General features: G+C 40.1%; 1 protein-coding gene across 3 annotated transcripts in view; it reads right to left on the bottom strand.

The window, feature by feature from the left end:
• Nucleotides 1-21,245, bottom strand: part of ADAMTS17 (ADAM metallopeptidase with thrombospondin type 1 motif 17) — a 165,291-nt gene that overhangs the window by 102,739 nt on the left and 41,307 nt on the right. For all 3 annotated transcript variants that reach the window (XM_042876110.1, XM_042876109.1, XM_042876111.1), the window contains one exon: nt 1,444-1,549. In XM_042876110.1, the coding sequence (XP_042732044.1) occupies nt 1,444-1,549 (106 nt within the window). The remainder of the gene's footprint in view (nt 1-1,443; nt 1,550-21,245) is intronic.

Below are 21,245 nucleotides of genomic sequence, written 5' to 3' on the forward strand. Positions count from 1 at the left end.
TTTCTGCAGCCCAAGTATTTTTTTTCCCTCCTAGTCTTGGCCCATCCAAAGATGAGTGCTGAATTTCCCTAAACACTACCCACAGGTAAATTCATTATTAAACTTAGGCTCAGTTTAACATCTTGGCACACCGTTCAAATAAAACCAAATCCTTCATTTCTGCTGAAACCACCTTTGGTTTGGCTCAGCTACCTTTGGTGTCACTGAATGGTGAACAGGCGATTCATTTTCATCTTGTCAGTTCTGGTAGTAACATAGATATCCTCCATGCAACTCAGAAACACACTGCTGTAAAATAATTGTTTGCCATGCAGTGAGACTGAGCAGGATCTGAACTTCACACATTGGCTGTGACTTAGCTGTCAATTATTTGTTTCTGCAGGAAAGGAAGATACAGTAGACACATTAACAGCATGCATCCAGAAGGGTGCAGACAAAATTTCTGCATAGCTTCATACTAGAGAAACAACAGTAGGATTTTCTGCCTTCCATCCAGAGACACTGAAAAAAGAGTAGTTGAAAATGCCACAGGCACAGACCTTACTCTGTGTAAATGCATTCCTGATCTAATTCTATACATCAATTACACAGTCTAACTGTGACACAGTGCAAGCACAGTGATGTCGATGGAAAGGGAAAAAAGTTCGTAAGTATTATGAGTAAGTGCACATTACGTTCAGCTTGGAAAGCAGTGAATGTGAATGGTGACCTTTGGGTTAACTCATTAACTGCACTAAGACTATGTAGTAAATGACTCTTCCAGTCAGCTTGTTTTATTCTGTCCATGGAATATTTACAGGCAGCTTTAAGGTCTTCAAGGGCACCTGCAGAAAGTACCTGGTAATCTCATGGGAATTATCGTATCCTTTGCTTTTTTTTTTTTTCCCTCCAGTGAAAGTGTGCTGATCAGCTGTAATTGAGCTGATAAATCAAGTTATACAATTTATTTCTGTTGATCAAATAATTATGCTTAATAGTATTTCCAAAATGCTGATGTTTACAATTCAGTATCTACACGTTATTTCACTTGCAGAGGTCAAACTGTTACCAAAGTATTACTGAAACTCTTGTCAGTTACCTGAACTTCAAAGAAAAATTTGCAGCTTCAAAGATGATGAGACTGACGTTGTTTTCCTGGACCTATTCTAGAGCATAATTTGCAGAATTCATCTCTAACCATTACCATCAATCATTCAGGGGAATGAGGCCTCTTCAAGCTATTAAAAATCATACTGTAGAGTGGAGAACAGGGGAGTATCTAACAGGAAGTTTTATGTGTGCCAAAGAAGTACTTACACAAGTCTTCTAAAATTAAGTATCAATCTACCAGATTTATAAAATCATAATGAGCATGTCACACAAGAAACTTCATTTGTAAGCTTTTAAATGCAAGTAGCTTACAGTAGCATCAGTAAAGAAAGAAATTGAAATACAAATTCTTACTTGTGCCCAAGTTCATGTGCAATTGTAAATGCTAGATTGAGACCATTGTCTTCAGCAAGAACACATTTTCTCTTGGCACTGCAGACACCTCCCAGGTAAGCAATTCCTGCAACAGAAATAGAGCAAACATACCATAAGAGCTGGTGAAACAACTCATGAACTTAAAACACACAGCAGTAATTCAGCAAAAATGATGAAAATGTGTACTCAACATGGAAAAATATTAAGTAGCTTTCTCACAAAATCACCTACTTCATCCATTGCAGTAGTGAGAAGTTGGTTCAGTGTTTTATTAGACATGTAACAACTCAAGTTAAGCACAGTCACTCTCATTATTTCACTGCCCATGCAGACTCAAAAATTCACTGCAGTTTATCTATAAATGTCTGCTACTACCACGCTGGAATACAGATACAGTCAGGTAGCTTTAACAACTAGTTAAATGGAATTGCCCCGATTTTCAGACTAATATTGGTGAGAAGGAATAAAATCATGCAAGTTGAGACTCCTGAAAGGATGTTACAATCTCCCTTATTTTCATACCCACACAAAATAAGAATAGCAAACTCAGAAAAGCTAGCAAGTCAGAAAGTCAACATAGACTGCAAAAGTCTTCCATCACTTGGAGAAATTCATCCTGCAGACAGCTGTGCAGTATTTTCTGGGCCTGTTTGTGTGGGCACCAGAAGCACTTGCAGGTTCAAGTCAAAAAGGAATTTAGAAGTGACAGTATGAGACTTCTAGTGTGGAAAAGCAATAATTTCCATATGCCTTTCCTGCATCCAGACAATTCCCTGCAGCAACCATCACTGTACTTCTAGGAAATGTAGTAATTGCATCACAGGTAATTTGTTGATGAACTCTTGTTCCATCTGCCACCTAAAAACCAGAGTGAAGTCACAGGGAGTTTTGTATAAGGATCAGAGACAGAGAAAGAGCCTAAGGATGCTTCTATACCTCAACTGGTAAACAGCCACACTTCAGAAGGCACACAGACACATCAAGTATACGTAGAAAACAAGATTTCTAACTGGTGTGCTGAGTTCATTCTGCTACCTCACATCCTTCTGCCACCCTGCAGAAAGGGAAGCATGAAGACCTTTCACAAATGGCTTTTTTCAAAGGAAATCCATTTGCTTATATTAAACAGAAAACAAGATGCACTTCCTGTTCTTACAGTGGGGTAGGTAGGACTTATCTGCCTTTAGTGCAATGGAGACATGAGCTCATTTCTTTTCTCTGTTGGAGCTGAAAAAGTTGTATTTGTCAAGGTGCAAACGGTGTAAAGCTTTATGTCTGGAAGAACTCCAGTTCTGTTTTTATGAGTTTTAACAACAATATGGACAGGGATATTTATTGCTAGGGGAATTCTGGACAGAAAGAAGAGATGGGCAATAGCCTCTTAGTTCAGCATTGGCAGTAAAGAGTGAAGGCAACGCAAGAATTAGGCATTAATGTTTGGTTATATTAAAACTGGTAACTGTGGAAGGCCACATTCATACAAGATGCAAAAAATAACATCAAGCTTTAATTTCTTAAACATCAATTACCACAGAAGGCTGGACTTGCTCTCACATTAGTTCCAAGGACGTCAAGGAATCACTCAGGGAGTAATAGGTTACCTTGTCAAAGAAATTGCAACCTCACTCCCAGCACCTGATAAACCAATGACCTGGTCACAGAACCTCAGCTGTTGGTGCCTGCAGTGCATCTTGAGCTATGAACATACCTCCTCTTTCTTTTAAAGATCACAAAACATTCCTAGTTGATTCTGAAAGGGAAGTAGATATTTCTCCTGATTTATATCTTCTAGTCCCAACCACAGCAGGATTCTGACTGACAGTGCTGTTCCTCTTACTAATCCTGATTATACCATCATCTTCCACTTAACCACTGCCAATATGTCACTCAACTGTATTTAACCATGCATGAATATAACTGAGGAGTAACAAAGCAATATTGCACATCAAGCTCAGTGGTCACTCAGACAAGCCAATTTAATTCAAAATGATTCACGGTACTTTCTGATAAACTTCAAAAAAATCAGACTTATTCCATGTTTCATGGCACTTGGAAATGAAAGGAAGTAATGTATCCATGCTTGGGATATGCAGTGTAGCAAATTAAGAGTACAGGCAATATATTAAAAGTGGTTCAGTATCAATTAAAATTTCAAATACGCCACGTAGGCTTCAAGCAATGATTCTTTTCAAGTCCCTGTTTAGCTGTTGTAATCCCCACTGAAATTGACTGGCAGAAACACCGTGTTGTGCTAAAAATCTCACTGCTCAGTGGTGGAAAAGTAACTTGGATTTGTACATTCATCAGTGGCTGAAAAAGAAGTAAACTGTGGCTCAGTTACAGACTCTTAACCACCTCATTTTTATTAGCTGGTTTCAGTGTCCTGAGCAGCCAATTTCTAATATCTGCAATGAACAATTTCAAAATCTAGACATCTAAATTTAGTTTATTATAACAAATATTAAAGATATTTGTTGCACGAAGCCTAGCGATCAGACAACAGAGGAACAGAAATGTACTGGGGTAAGAAACTTCTAGAATGGCAGATGGCAGAAAACTTTGCTGAAGCTGATCTCAGTAAGAAATCCAGCTTATAAAATGAGAGCTTATTAATAAGAGTAATTCTGTCACAAGCTGGCTATAACAAACTGTTACAGCATTATGTTTGCCTCAAATGTTTTGAAATACATATTTTGTTTCAAAGTAATAAAAAAAAAGGGGAAAAAAAGTAGGAAAGTTGAACTGATTTATTAAACTTACAGTGTGTTCATGCAAATATATAAGCAGTGGCTCTCTTAGGGACCATATCTTTCCAAATATACCACTGACTGGCAGCAGTTATCAAAAATCTATTTTTAATATTAAAAAAGGTCAAGCAGGTGCATCAGTGGGAGAGGAAAGGAAAGCCAATTACTATTTTTACTATTACTAAGTGTGAGGGTTTTTTTCCTGTCTCCCATGAGAAATTGCATAATTACTGTCCATAACTTCTGTGCTTCAGTTTGAATACTCAATGCTATCTGCACTTCTACAGCAAACCTTAGGACACAGACAACTGTGTAAACTCAGATTTATCCAAGAAGTTGTCATGTATAAACAGTTTGCAGCTGTTGGCCCTTCTGCCAGCTAATAAGCCCTCTGCTAGTAGTATCTCTAGGGGGAATGATTACATATATCCTACCAGCTCAGCTAGGCATTAGAATATTACATACTTGCCACAGTGATAGCCAAAGCTTGAAGAAGACAAGTTCTGAAGCACGGCTTCACATTTCATCATATTCAAAACACCTGGGACTTCCTTTAGACATCTGTGGAATATTCACTCAGCAAGTGGCTTATCCAGGTACTCCAGCTTTCAACCCTCTAATGTCTTGTTTTCATTGCACTTCTAATACGTTAATCTTTTCTTTTGCCAGCCACCTCTGGATACAGAACTTTTACTTGATTAAAACTTGGCTAGCTTTCCTCTTCTCAATATATTTGCTGTTGGGAAGAGAGCCAAACTTGAAGTCCTGAAGTCTGCTTGGCACAGATGAAGACTCGCTGCACATCCATATGCACAGAGCAAACCCCCCATTCCCCACCATTACAAATTTGATGTTGAACTGATGTTTTTCTCATCTTCTCACAACTCTTCTCTTTGCGCAGCTCACACGCTGCCATCACTTACACTCCCATAGCCTTTCTTAACATCCTACAGGAGTAAAATCAGAAAATCCTACAAATCATTCACACTGCCTTTCCGTTCTATTGCAATAATACGTTTGACACAGGCTTGTATTTTCACATCAAGTCAGTCACCAAAGGAATCTTTCAGTGCTTGCAATGTTTAAAGATGAAAAATACTTTTTCTTTCTATGATGTCTACCTATGAAAAAAACAACAGAGGAAGAACCTGTTAAGCTGCCTCCAACACATTCTCTGTTCTACAGCTGAATAAACAGAGGTCCCAAGAAGGCAGACGTATCCAAGTGAAAAACAACAGTATCTATAGAAGGAGTCTCTCCAGCTTGTAGTCTAGATTTTAAGGTTATTACCACCGCTGTCCTACAGAGCCTCCAGCTCCATTGGTTTCCAGGTATCATCCAGAAGAAGCTAACAGCGTGAGATGTTCCTTCATTTTATGTGCTAATTCAAGGCCAGATATGCAATTTTAGTGGCACAGATTAATTTGGTGTAGTGCTTGATAGCCATTTGGATGCCAATTTCTGTTAATCCTGCAGTAAAAACATGGTTTCCATTAGATTTTAACATTAATGTATGGAAACTGTTTTGCTTTGCAATATTTTTCATTGTCACTGCATTTAATGAAAACCACACTGGAAGCAATGCAGTCACTGCCAATCACCAGTAAAGGAACTACAAAATCCAAAGCACAGGAGGAAGCTACAGTCAGGTAGGAAGACAAGGTAACAACCAACATTATTAAGCATTTTTAGAGAAAAGTTTCTGATGCCAAGGACCATGCAATATAACTTATCTCTAGGCACTACTAGAAATCAGCTACCACTTCAGAGGCCTCTCTACTAGGATGCCTCCAGCCTTAGAGAGAACAGAAAACATAAAATAAGCTGAATCTCAGTGTGTCTGAGAGAGAAGTCTGTACTGACAACTTCATACAACTTGCTGCAAATTCATCCCCACAAAAGCCTCTTCTTACTTTGGGGAATCCACCTTAACTTGAATTTCAGCACAACCTCTATAAAACTCTGCCTCTTGCCTCCAAACCAGCATGATCTGCAGAGATGTAGCACGCTTTCTCAGAACACAAAGTACTCTGTGGCTAAAAACCTTCCCTATGAGACTGACTGATGTCATGTAGTGAACCAATAAAATCTTTTCCTGGTAACTCTGAAAACAACGTCACTTTCCCAAAAGCCAAGTAAGGAAAATAAATAGCTAAACAACACGTAGTTACTTTCTGAATACCTTGATTTTCAATACATACACCCTGAAAGACTAACAAATACAATCTCTCTCTTATATCTATAATGCAAGCTGTGGGTATAATTCAGATGCCTCTACAGCTGATAATATACTCCTCAGAACAGAAGGTCCTAGTGGTACAAATGAACGAAGTGCACATTAGCTTCACAGTGGATACTTTTTGGATAATGGGAATCTTTACCGAACTTACTGCTATGGCACCCCTGGTTCTACCAACCCCTGGGTTGCATTTCAAATGGCCAGGACTAATTGTAAGAGCCAGTTTCAACCACACACCTTAGTTTTCTTGTAATGGCTACATGGAGATACACCCAAATGTAAGTCATGGCACTCCTGAAGCCCAACACAGCTTCCCAGGGGGCTCTTCCAGCGTAGGCTGAACTCCTTGCAGGAATGTGCTCCACCTGTTTTCAATCAGATAAGCTCACATCTAGTTGGGGTTTGTCTACACGCTCTTTCTGTAACTTGTGCCATGCCACAACTTCTGACAACAAAGCCTCGGTGCAGGTAAACATCTTAATGTCAGTAGATCTCCAAAGGCGGCAAGATTCTGCAAATAATTAGTGCAGAAAGAAGCACTGTTGCTATCATCTGTTCCTCCTTGTTTAATTACCCTGCAGGACAGCAATTAATGGAACAGGAGGAACCTCTTCCCCAGCATGGCCAACTTTGAGCTTTAGCATTCAATGTTTCTGCAGGGCTTTTGTGTTTCCCAGGAACCCTCTTGTGGCTTTCTCAGTACAAAGGATGAGTCATTTTTCTGCTCCTTTACTGATTAGCCCACACACAGACACTCCCCACGAAGTCAAGAGCCTTATTCTAACGCTACTGGCATTGAATTTACACTGTGCTAATTCACTGATTTCAGCAGTCTCTTCAAGGGGCTACCCAGGCAAAAACCCTAGAGATTAGCATTCTTACGACTTCAGGAATAAATGTCCTCCCCTAAATCCACAACATGCGACTCAAAAGCATATTCTGAACTCAGGAAATTGCTCTACTTACTTAAGCACACAGTTTACACCTAGAAGTCAGTTCACTAAGCCTAGATCTGTTTTCCTACACGTCTTTGGCCTTTCAACTTTTAACCATACCAGTATTATATTGAGCATATTTTTTCTCACAGACTCCTGCATCACAAATACCCTCCTTTCAGACTGAAGGAAAAGACTGAATAAAAATGCTAGGAGGCAGGAATCCTTCAGGAGCATGGCAGAAAAGCCTAACCTCTCACACTGCTAGGAGCACGTTGGTTCAGATACCAAACTAAATGAGGTGGAGAGCTGACACAGTCTAACATCTTTTTGGCCTATAAGAGGCCCTAACAAAGGCCTACAAAAACACACCAGACAATCAATGCTGCATTCTGCCAGTAAAGACTAGATAACCTTCAGAACACTTCCTAACCACCCCCTTGTCGTCCCGTCCCCCCCCAGGTTTGGCATGGGCATCTTTGAAAACAGCGTTCCCTTCCAATGGTTTGGTTCCATCAAAGGTTTGTGATTACAAATGTAAACATTCACCTTAATGACTGCAGCTGAAAAGAGGTATACTGTTCACAGGAATGCAAGGAAAGCTGGAAATAAGCATAGTGATTAGCCTCATAGAACAGATATCCATCGTGAGCTACAAAGGGACCACTGATCTTGTCTTGGAGCAAAGGAACGCATGAAACAACCACTTGAATTTATTCCTACTACTAATTTTTCTGCTTTTCACAATAAAATACTAGGATCTAAGACCTCAGCAAAGGAGATAAAAAGAAATATCCTTTTTTATTTGCCATCTGCTCTTTGTTCAGCGTGACATCTTATAACCCATTAACATTAACTCTTCTCTTTCAGCAAACCACTGCTTCCTCAGATGACAGCAGATTAATAAATCCTCTTCATCCAACCTGACAAGAGGAGTTGCTTTATTAACTGGAGCATCGGAAGCAGGGTATCATCTATGTGTTTACTCTACTTTGATATGCTAACCGACACATTCCAAAGAGCTTCTCCCACTCCCTCCCCAGCGACTGGAGCTCAGGCTGTTGATGAATGCGAATCTCTAGCAGGCAAAATACAGTGTTTCTTTTTGCACTCCTGTTTCTATAATTTAGTATAAGGTTGTGGATATTTAGCCCTAATCAAACGACCATTCCCAAAAGCAGATTCTCAAACCCAGGCAACTAATTCACCATCTGTTCATAGGCATCATTACACCGTGCTGAAAGCCTGCACATTCATGCACACATGTGGAAATACATAGGCTTAATTATCCAAAGTAAGATAAATTACAACAGCTGTACTCCTGTTAAGAGAAAAGGCAAGAGAAGAGTTAGCCAGGTGATCTGAAAGGACTCTAGATGGGGAGGAATTGATGGACTGGATGAGTCAACAAAGAGTGCTGGAAAATATACAGAGCCTAGCCTAATTCTAACTGAGTGAACAAGATGGACAGATTAGGAAATGAAAGGAGATGATGACAAATGCAGCAAAAGGAGATAACAACCATGTTCTAGAAGTCTTCAAGAAACGTGACTTTGATCTCACAAGCAACACTGAACTACTTTTGTGGGAGGCTGGGGTCAAGGAGGACAAGAGATAAGATCAGAAGGGAAGATAAGCTCTCAGAACTTTTGCGGCTGCTTAAATGCTGCAGGGAAATGGATCCACAGTCCCAGGTCAGGTGTTTCTGGCATAAGAGCTGCCTTGAGAAAAGGTAGGAGCCAGCTTGCAAGAAGGCCTGAGAAGGACATGGAAATATTCAGGGACGAAGGCCTCTGCCTTGGTGTGTGAAAAGAAGTGACGTTTAGAATAAGGAAAGGACAGATAATTGAACTGATAATGAAGCAAGCAATGGAAATCAGTGGAATAAGCTGCATCTTTCAAGACATAAATAAGTGACTGAAAGGAAAAAAAATTACATTTGCCATCAGAAAGCAAAACGCTTAATGGAGACCACAGTGCATGATCATCACTCTGCTGCACATATACCAGTATCAGCTTATTAATATCCATCCTGTCTCACAGGGAACTTCTCATCTGAAGGTAATGCTCCTATAAGAAATCAAAAAACAATCCTGGCATTACCTGTAGTAGCTGCAACTTTGCAAACTGTACAGTTTCAAAATCCTACACAGGTTGTTTTCACAGTGCTTTTTCAGTTCCATGACTTCCAGTTTTGAATCTGACAGTTTGTTCCTACAACTCATCTGAGCCATCTGCTTCAACAAAGGGCCTGAGTTTAGACAGAACGAAGGGGAATGAAAAAGATCAAATCAGAGCTTTTATTGAGACTGCAAAACAGAGAGGAACATGGAATCCAGCAGCAGGGATCCTCGAGTCTTCAAATACCACAGTATCTCCTTTCCAGAATGAAGAGACAAGGTCAGACTTGGAAATATATCAGAAAAAATATTTGGAGTCTCTGTACCAAACAGCATCTGATTTAAGAGCTAATAGAACAACTGGAACTGAATGCTGGATCCTGACTTTCTCATAATTGCGAACAATAAAACTCATGAAGCTATTCAAATAAATTAAAATATACTTTTAAAAGTTTCAAAAGCTTTACTGAGCCACACAGCTTTGCCATCATGTTGGTCAAAAGGTGGGTTAATCAGCAAGGATGAGTCCTGCAATCACTTGAACAACATTCAGCAGTGTATGACAAGCATTGTTTCCATGTCTGCAGAGTTTCATCAGTCTGCTGAACCAGGCAGTTCTGAAGATGGCTGAACACCTGTGTTGCTGATGAATGGCATTCTTCCACAGCTCTCAATTAAATTCTTTCCATGTTCTTAAAGAATGACTAAGCAATTGTTGCTCTCAAAAAGTGAATGAATCTATACTTTCGAAACATGTTAACATTTAAAGTGTATTTTATTTTTAGGCACCGTATGCGTGTCAAGCTGTTCTCTTGGCAAAATAAGAGCAGCTCAGGCGACTAGCAGAGCCAGCCAGCAGAATGGGATGATTCACAGTAATCAAACTTTGAACAGATGCTTTTCCAAATTGCTTCTGTGATACTTCTCAATTACAGCTCCTACATCCCGACTTACAGAGTTATCTAAGCTCCTGGCTTCTTTGTCAAACTGCCAGCCAACACATGCACTGATAAGCTTATTTAACAGTTCTTGGTTCAGCCCTTCTGTTTTAATTCTTTGCCGAGTGCTGATTTAACCTCACAGCCTGCTTGATCTGAGAAACCTGCAAAATCCAGAGTTTGTGTCTGATAAAGTTAATAGGGTTGAGTTACTCTGTTGAAGTGAGAACTTACGCTGAAAAACCTGTACCACACTAAAGTTTGAAGCTTGTCTTTAATTCTTCAGCACTATTACCTCTGCTGCCAGTACCAGGGAGTGAACGTAATCCTTCCACCACTGGGCAGGAAGAGGAGACGAAGTGACTGCCATTGCTCTGCTTCTCTCCTCACACAGTACCACGGTCAGACTGCCTGATAGCAAGGGCAGGTGACAAAACAAAAGAAAAAGCCTCTCACTGCGAAATTAATGGCTTGATTTTTCACACAGCTGCTCTGGGGCTTTCTGATGTACATGTAGGTGATGTGAACTTCCCTTCAGTGGCAGCATTAGAGGGAGGAGGCTTTCTCCTCTAGTCCCTTTATTCTCTTTCAGAAATTTCCAAAACTTCTAATATTTCTGAGACACGTCTTCAAATTTGGATCAAGTTGGACCATGGATTAAAAAACTTATGTAAAGACAGACAGGAGTACAGCCAGACACAAGTACAAAGTACACACACTCCATACAAATCATCAGTTTAAATGACTCAATCTAAAGTGTCATCCTCCAGACTCCCCAAAAGAGCTGTCCACTCTTACTTCTACTCCATAGGAAGGGAATACTCGCATGGTATGTCATGCAGCCATAAAACATCACAGTGCCAGGAGAAGTAGAGGCTAATTTCAGAGGTAATGTGAAGATATTTTTGGTATGTCCTGCATCTAGTTTCTTTAGTACCTCTCTCTAAATTACTCAAAAATAAAATGACACCTTCAAAGAACTTAGTAGCACAAGTTAGAGAGAAATTTTCACCAAGATCAGGATGAACTTTTCACATGCTCAATAAAAGGAAGTCTCTCATGTTCAAACTTCTGCTCCTTCTGAAAGAAAACATGAATCTCGATGAATACTGCTGAGCAAATTGCAAAGACTGATAGCAGCCAGAAGAGTCCCTGGGGCCTCTCAGATACAAGTCAGTCTCAGTCATGAGGCCTTTATACTCTGAAGTTTATAGTCTGAATTCAGATATGGCAGTGCATGAGGCTCACAGGAGGACAGCAATTGCAGGCAGCACTGAAGAATCTTACCAATGCTGTATCCTGCAGAGGGCCAGTGAGACATTCCCATACCTACATGTACTACTGCTCTAGGCTTTTTATGTTAAACTGCTGACAAGGGGAGAATTGTCCCTTGTCATATCCCTCTAAATAAAACACCTCTGGGAAGTGCAGAAGCTTCTATATACTTCTCTGCTATATAGTGACATTTCCACTCCTGAATCAAACTGATGTATTCCTGATTAAAACCATGTGCTGAATCTGCACCACAGTGGACGGGGGAGTGGGTTTTCAGCTGTCAAGCCCCATTCAGTAACTGTGGGTCGTGGAGAGAATTTAGGATGGTAACAGCTGTGCTTTCCAGCCAAGCAGATAGTGCACCTTTGTACAAGCTTGCTTTGGTGTCCAGTGGCAGTGAACTGTCAGCTGCCATGTAATGAGATTAATTTCCCAACAAAGCTTCCAGATTAATGACAGCATAAATAGCCACATAGCATTCACAGAAAAAAACAAGCTGGACATGTGTTACTTCCGATCTAATTGTACCAGCTATCACAGTCACCATAAACTTGATTAAAATCTTACTGAAATCAATAGGATTATTGCCACTGCTGTGGAGAATGAGCATTAAGCCATTTCCTGGCTTTTTACTTTGCTCCCATCCTCAGAAGGTTGGCCTTTGTTTCTTTTTTTGTTTGCTTTTTTAATTCACTGTAAAAACAGAAAGCTTTTTACTTCACCTTTCAGACCATGCTATGGTTCAGAGACACCAGTGCATGCCTGAGTACTCTGCATCTCTGTAAACACACCAGTTCACTGAACAAATAAGGACTACAGCTTTCCTATGTTTGGACATGCATCAAACAGCAAAGATAAAGATAAAAATAGAAAAGATAAATTTTGTTGAGATGTTCGATCAAAAATCATCATTGACAAAATCTCCTGTGTGAACAGCAGCTCCAAAGACATGAGGCAACCCAAACACCAACTATTGTATATTCTTGGTTGGTAAGATTCCCTACTAAGGACAAAGACTAATACAACTTTTTTTTTCTGGCTAATACAACTTTCATCAAGTGTCTGAACTAAATAAACACACAAAAGAGCCAATTCTTACAATCTAGGCAAGCATTCAGTTCAGGTCACAGCAGTTTACGGTTCAGCTGGTAAAGGTCTCTCAAGATAAACGACAGGAAAAAATATCTAGAAGAGCAGATAAACTCTGACCAGCACTGCTTTGTTGAAATCCAAGGCAGGAGACAGCTCTAAGAGGTGAGTGAAGGGTTTACAAGGTGGCAGCAGTATTTCCACAGAAGCGAGCAAGAGTCACATTGCAGGACAGGCATAATCAGGAGTTGATCATCCATACTTGAAACCTGACATGACCAAGGCAAAGGCAGTATCTTGTCTCTGATGTTCTCCCTCTGGCATAACCAGAAAAGATGACAAATGTAGACATACAGGATTGGAAATATGAATGCTGTCTCGAGCTTTCCTAAACAGAGATATAAAACAAATTCTAAAATAAATTCTATTTTCAATTTTTCCTTTTCTGTCATCTCAAGTATTTTGAAGACTGATTAGATTGCTGCATTCATTTTAGAGCAACAGTTTAATATTCCAATAAATAAAAACATCCACACAGTTTCCTCACTTACTGGCCTCTGTTTACTTATAAAGAGCTGCAGTGTTTACTCTGTTTGTCTACTACAGAGCAAATATTGCTACACATGCTTGAGCTTGATGGATGACATAAGTAAAACCAACAAGCAGATGCTCAGCAGAACATTAACGTGTACCCAGCAGTCTAATTATGGCCAGACAGAGCCTTAATGCAAACAGATCAGTCAAAATGGCTACACAAAAATGTATGACACAACTACACAAAGCCAACAAATATTTTCAACCTGCTGACTGCTCACGACCACTAACTAAAGTAGAAATGCAAGGCTAATTCCAAGTTAAGCAAACACAGAAATCCTTAGCATTCTACAAATCATGCTGAAAGAACGCAGGAGGAGAAACATATTTGATGGATTGGATTTAGCATTTTCATTTTTTTTCTAAAGGTTAAGTGCAGTTCTAGGAGCTGATTGAAAGGGCAAAAAAAACTTGTCACACTAACGCAGACAAACCCCTTACTGACTGTAGGAATCTGAAAGTGAAATTTAAATGTATGTATAGGAGAACCTGAGTCCAAATAAATATTTGCATGTACCTGTAAGCTGTCCTTTGAATCACTGGATTTGGTTTGGACAAAAATCTCCCAAAAACTAAAAGTGAAAACCAAAATTAGCTGTGTATGCATAGGAGGCATGTATGACATTCACAATAGGTCCAAATTAGGTCTAATTTGTCAAAATCAGATTTAGGTCAAAAATTCACTGTCTCTTACTTCCACCTTTCTTTCCAAAATGGTTGTAGCTTGATAGGAAACCCCACTGTTTTCCACAAGGAAGATCTGGTCAAATTCAGGTATTCCATTACCTCTGAATTTAGAGATCGTGCTGTGAGCTTGTACTGGAGGACAGTTCCTACTGCATTTTCACCAGGCTGGTCAACACAAAGAAGACTTTCAGTGGCATGAAGTCCTGCTACATGACCAATTCCTATTTGCGTTATGTGCAACATCATCACAACCAAGAAACCTGGAGCTTGTGCTGGGGCATCAGAAGGTCCAAAAGGATTAAAAAAAAAAATACAAACAACAATTTCAAGGACTTAAACTTATTTTTAAATCTAAGTGCACTTAGAATAGCAAAATCCTCCCATGATCAGACACCCTGTGAAATAGGCTGCTTTTATACTACATTATGATACCAGATGGTAAACCAACTTGAAAAAAAAAAAAACAAATGAAAAATCAGTGAAGGTCAAACTTCCTTTTCTAGGGAAGGTGCTGCCAACAAACTATATTTTTTCTTGTGTTTTATGCCGACTTCTCAGCGCAGCTTTCTTGGTTATCTCCAGTAAAAATCTCATCTCTGCATTTTTAAACCTGCTCTCAAAATTGCATTTTAGTCTTGGAAGCTGCAAAATAAAAGAAATGTAAAAGCACAGTACACAACTGTCCTTCATTTCCTTCCTCTACTCTTACATATCCTGTGTGCAATTGGAATGCTTCTGATTATTCAGTGGAGCAAACATTACAATGGATGCAATCATGCCTTACTGCCCTACGCCTGTAGCCTATTGCACAGCTACATACAGATGTTTTTACACAGACTGGTTTTCTAGCTACAGGGTCTATAAAACAATAGAAACTATCTGAAATGTTTTCAAGCCAGCAAAGGATAAAGGCACTGAAAAGCAGTCAATTGGATAAAAGCCATCTATGTCTGACAGGGGAAGAAGAAAAACTTCAGAGGTTTTTCAATTATAAATGCACCATGCTTTCTTAAACAGTACTTGACTGCAGTCTGCAGCTGACTGACCAGGCTGGAATGTGTGAACAGAGGTAAAAAACAAAGCTGTGGGCAACAAAAAGAAGGAATTCAAACCTCTGGTCTGTAGAAGGGCTGAATCATTGTTTTACTAACCTGAAGAACCAGATGCTGCATAAAGAACCCAAGCTCACACTGGGAAAGCCTAAGAAGAGATAGCATTGCCTCCAGCTGAGGGACCAGGTCTGAGACTCAAGAGAAGTGGGGTACACCCAGCCAGCTCTATCCTTTAGCATGCGTCTTCAAATCCAAAGGTTTCCTTTTCTCTGTATAGTACAGACAACCGTTCTGATCTTCTCAGTGAAGAGCTTTGAATTTTACTGAAGAAAAGTAGCACGTACAAAAACAAATACCCACGACGTCTGATTACCAGGGAGATGCCATGAATTAGCAGGTAAGGCACTGGAGTGGAAGTCAGGATGTGCAAAATCTGTTCCCTGTCTTCAGATAAGAAACAATGGGCAATACTCTTATGACTCTCATGTTTTCCTAGCTCACTTTGTCTGAATGGTTGTCATGGCAGAAAAGCCTGCTTTCTGCTGTGGAAAATCTTGTCTTGGCATTTCTAGCATAGATATCAACAGCGAGCAATGGGTTATTTATAAGGTACTGACAAGGAGGTTTGGCACTGTAGAAAACAAACATCTCTCCTTCTATAGCCTTATGTTTAAAAAAAAAAAAAAAAGAGAAAGAAGGAAGCAAGATGAGCTATGAAAGCAAAAGAGATGATTTTTTAATGTTCATTCTTGCAAGAATCCTCCAGAGGAACAAATCTTCAGCAACGGGAAGTTACGGAGCTAGGTGTGAAGTTGGTGAAGCAGTGCAGAAAGCATGTAAAGCCTGCAATATGCAAACCTCCATTGACATGGAAGAGGTAAGGACAACAGCAGAAATACCCCAACAAACAGAAGCTGTCTGTCTACAGATCTAATATACCAAAATTGTTCTGCTCGTGCTTGCCTCAAAGACTTCTCAACTTCTCAAAGACAGTAGCAAGGAGCAGTTCCAGAGCTTTTCTTGACATTTGTTTGGCAGTGTGTGCTTAGCTGGACATCAATTAGACTACTGCCTTCAGCCTGTCTGTTTGCAAATACAAAGACTGCTTTCAGAGATAAACAGCAGAGATTTCTTTAAGTCGAGATTAAATGGAATTCGGCCATAAGAAAAGCCTTGGTTCTTCAGGCAGTGTCCTACAAATCATCTCTAATTTAGAAAACAATCACAGCAGAGAAACTGTCCAGGAGGTAAAACTGTAACTCAGCAGTTCTAGCATTACTCATACAAATTCAAAATACGAGAAGTGCCTGTTGCACAAAAGAAAAAGCATTCTTTTTCAATTAAGGTTTTGATTATTTTTACTCCATGCTAGAAGAAAATTACTATGCTACTTCTGAGAGGCACTGTCACGTATGTTCATTGGGAACTGTTAATTAAAACAGTAATAACAAGACAGCTTTTCCCTGCAGTGATTGCATGTCAAAGCTCTAAACATAGGAAGGGGCCGGGGGTTGAGAAGGTGTGGAAGAGAAATCTTGCATAGATATCTTCCCTTCAAGCTAGGAGACTAGAGACTAAAATTCCCAGGTGTTTTGTGTACACGTCTATATAATTTCACACAGACGTAAATGGCCCTAGAGTGGAATGCAGAACATGTTTGCACCTGTACCAATCGAACTGCACAGTGATTTAGTACGTAAAGTGAGCTATGACATGGAGGTGAAATGAAAGGATAAAGTCAGAATAAATACCAACAAAGTCACAGCAAACATTTTCCCTCACGACATACTCCTTCTAATCAAGGGAATATAAGGAGCTTAGGCACACACCAGTTTGACTTCAGGTTAGGATTTGGCTTGGAGTCCTACATTCCTGACAGGAAAGTACCTCAACACAATACTTGCAACCAGTCAGTTTTCTGAAGATACCCTTCCATTCAAACAGTAATCAGCATTCACCTTGCACAACAAGGCAATGCGACAGCCTGGAAGAATTTTACTCTTAAATACATTGTCTGGTAAAGGAATAATATTATTCCTTTCCGCAGCATTTTGGGCAGTTGTTGTCCAGCATTTATCAAACACACGCTACCAAAAGCCATCAAAAAGACCATGGCTGAAGGGGAAGTTTTTTGAGCAAAGATAAGCTTAAATATAGTGCATTAATTTTGCAAGGAGTCACAATAAGACAGACAGAAAAATAATTAGAAAACAAAGTGAAAATACATATTGAGGCAACAAAAAAGAAAATGATGTATGGAGGAGAACTAATAAGGAACTGCTGGAGGTTTATGAAGAACGAAGTGTAGCAAATGCAGGGAAATTCCACAACCCCAGTGGGCAAGTCATGCGGTTAGCGTGATGGAAGACAGACCATCCAGGCCTCTCCCAGGAGAGCAGCTTCTCAGTGTCCAGCCCCAGCTGAACAAAAGAGAAGATGAAGGAACAAAATTGAGCAAGAGTTTCTAAGATCTCTGAACCACCACCAAAGACAAACAGACCTTCAACAAAAAGGCAAGGGAAGGGGATTAGTCATGAAAGCAGGAGAGGATCTGTGATGCTTCAGAGCTACTTACATATGGAAGGGGGAGCAGTGACAAATGGTCAGAAAGATCTGTCACTGACTCTCCCTCCACTAAAAGCTTTCATTTATTTTAATTACATAAGCTAATTGTTCCCCCTGCAAGACATGAAAAAACAGAGAGAAGATGAAAAAAAGGTTGATATAACCAGAAATTCAGAAAACGGCACTAACAGCTTAATTTTCAGAACAGAACAGACTGGTTGATTAATTACTTATTTTCTATGTATGATGGGAACATAAAGGATCCAAATCAAGCTGCTAGTGTTTGGCTACTATCTCTCTGCCATAGTTACTTCCCATCTAAGGAGACCAAGAATCCACTACTGCCATGAGAACATGGAATGAATAAAGACAAATCTAAACAAGTCTACTGAGCTGCAAAACAAACCCAAAGGCAAACAAAATTCAAATGCTTCACTTTCCATAACAACAAAAAGAGAAAAATAGGTCTTTACAAAACAGTATCAACACTTCATTCAACTAAATACACCGCACACATAGTAAGTGTTCATATAAATCAATGGAGAAAGCTGATGTATTTCACAATAAATACGTAGTCTGCTTAAACTGGCATGCCCAGCTTTCTTATTTTCTTGTTTTACAGGCTGGACAAACAGAAACAGATTGCTTGTACACGGCCTTTGTTTGTATTTCCCACTTGCCTTTCCAAAAGCAGACTGGTCAGTTTCACTTTTGTTTCTATTAGGTTTTGTTTTCTGGCTCTCACAGACTATTGTTTCTTTGCGAGATTTTACAAACTTTCAGTGATTCTGAATGCCCAAATAGAGACAGCTTAATTGAGATGACAGCTAATTTTCAGGAAGTACAAAGCACCAGCCTCAGGACATCAGGTTTTCCAAAGACATCTCAGGTACCCCCAAGCCACAAGTCTCTCTAGGAATAAACTCATGCAATGAATCTAGTGGAAGCTGGATTTATCCTTCAGAGGCTTACAGCTGGAGACTGAGCAGCTCTGCACACGCAAAGCAGCCTTGCTGAAACTGTGTCCACAAAACAAGCAAGAAGGAAAAGCACAAACAGCACGCTGAAGCGAGGAAGAGCAAGGGTTGTGTTAGCAGGGATTTGTGATTGAGTGGCTGCATTCATCCCAGTGTTTCTATTAAAATGTATGCAATCCTAAATTAAACTCTACTGGCACACAAATTTATGTTAAGAACTTAGAAGAGGAGAGATTACTAGCTGGTGAAAAGAAATTGGAAGGGTGCTGTGGGAAGGGTGGGGCACAAAAGATGGTAGTGATGAATATGTCCAATAGCACAGCTCTGCACTGTCTGAGTTGTGCAGCCGAGTATTTATTCCTTAGCAACCAGAAGGCAAGAGAAAGTCTTCCACTGCACTGTAGCATGGCTCCCTTTGGTTTTGTAAAGCCAGCAGCCTAATTCTACATTGCCATGCACAGCCACAACCGATAGGAAAATCTGCAGTGCTGTGAGGTCCTGCTCATTCACAAACATGAAATTAATTACAGAGTGTCCCTTTAAAGGACATTTTAACCAACGGAATGTTCATTTTAATGCACTGAAGTGTGTTTGATTCTGGTCTGGAGGACAGTCTCAGTAAGGCTTTTGCTAAAGCCAGGCACTGCTTCTCTAATGAATTGTTTTAAGCAGCAGGTATTTCTATTTATTCTGGCATCAAATAAAAACCCGCCCTGGAATATACAGAAACATTCAACACGAACCACTATGGAAAATGTTTTTAATGTGAGAATTCCTTTTCTTTTCCACTCACAGCAAACCAACTAGTCTTTTCCCTTTCCTTAGGGATTAATTCTCTGTTGTGACACTGTTAAGGGACTGCAATCTATAATACACGGGGAGGAAGATTTAAATGAACAGCGCAGGGCACAGGCAGGACTGATAAGAACTGTTACTGCTGAGAACAGGAACCACCCGACTGCACAAGCAAATCAGCAAGGAAAAGCTAAAAATGCATTGTCCATTTTTCAGGTGCTCTACATGCAATACAAAGGATAAAATCTACAGTGATGTGTAGAACAAGTGTCAGATTTGGAAAACCTGGACATATTTCAAAAACTCTGTGCGACAGTACTCATAAGAGAGCAGGGTGTAATTGATAAGGGAGGGAAAATTAGCCAATAGCACCATAGGATGCAGCTCTCCATGATGGCACTTCTCATGGAAGGAAGAAATGACCACAGTATGACTGGGACAGCAGAAGGACACCATCTGCACAGCTACCAAACAGCAACATTGGCAAACCCAAAACCACACACATATCAGTCTGTGCTTGGAAGAGGCAAATAAATAAATACAGGACACAAACTACACAAGAATTTATAACCCCCAGGACCCCTTTAATAAGTTACCTTGGAGCCTTTCAGTTAAAGCCAGTCAGGAGATGGGATTGTTTTCCCAACACACTGATTCACTTGTGGAAACAGCTTGGAAAACTGTTTCTCAATCACTTCTGCTCTGATGCTCGCTTTTCTCCAGGCAGTGATTTCTTCAACTAAGCCTGCCTGTCTGCAGTATATACACTGCATCCTGCTTTCTTTTCCCCAGCATCAAGCCACAGAAAGCATATGTGACTGCAGAAGAGGTAAAGACATTTTTAACCAGGGCAATTTAAGGATATTTAAGACACTTTCTCATTTTCCATTTCCCAATTCCATACTGCCCCTACTTTTACTATTAGCTGAATACAGTGAAGTTTCAGCTTGGATCTGGGGTAACATGTACACTGAGGAATCAAGTCCAAGCTTTGCCTTGAAATATGCAGGATCATTCCTAACTAACCATAAAGCTGCTTTTTTGGCACTAGCAGTGGAAATATTGAACGAAAGGGGCATTCTCAATCTGCTTATGTCACAGAAAGGTTGGATCCTTACAACGTGCAAGGCTCCAAGCTGCAGCTTGATATTAATAGCTAGACATTAAACTCTCAATTTGGCTGGCTTAGAGGCAGCTCAATTGGAACAAAGATTTTTCTGCAGGAAACAGCAGAGCTGGTTGGAGTCGCATCACGAGAGATGAGTCTGAAGCAGCAGCAGACTGCAAACTTTTTGACTGGTGTGTGTCAAGGTTATGTTGCACAAAGCAAACCTCCTGCTCTCCAATTGCAGAGCCTATCAGAGGTACCAGCGACTGAGACTACTGAAACACAACTGTGGCAAATGCGTTGCATGCAGTGTTTTCCTTCTCTCCCCCTCCTTTTTGAATTCATTCATTCTTACAGCTTACTCACAAAACCAAGCGGGGCAATCAGCATTAATAAAGTATTCCTTAAACAGATGTGGTTCTGTCACTTGACACAGTCAGTGGGGTATCACCCCACAAAGACATACCTACATATTTTCACAATTTTTGAGCTTGTTTCAGCCGTTATGTAACCTTCCACACTACCTTGGCAGCTGGGCCTAGAAAATTTGAACCAAGTCCCCAGAGCAACTGGTTTCAGAGAGGCCCCTGCCAGAATACAAATACAAACCTCCTGCTGCTGTTTTCTCTCTGTGTCTGCATAGCAAGCAAAGATTCCAGA

Source organism: Lagopus leucura, unplaced genomic scaffold, assembly GCF_019238085.1.
Source record: "Lagopus leucura isolate 7727_CA_CO unplaced genomic scaffold, USGS_WTPT01 Super-Scaffold_100015, whole genome shotgun sequence".
Lineage (NCBI taxonomy): Eukaryota > Metazoa > Chordata > Aves > Galliformes > Phasianidae > Lagopus > Lagopus leucura.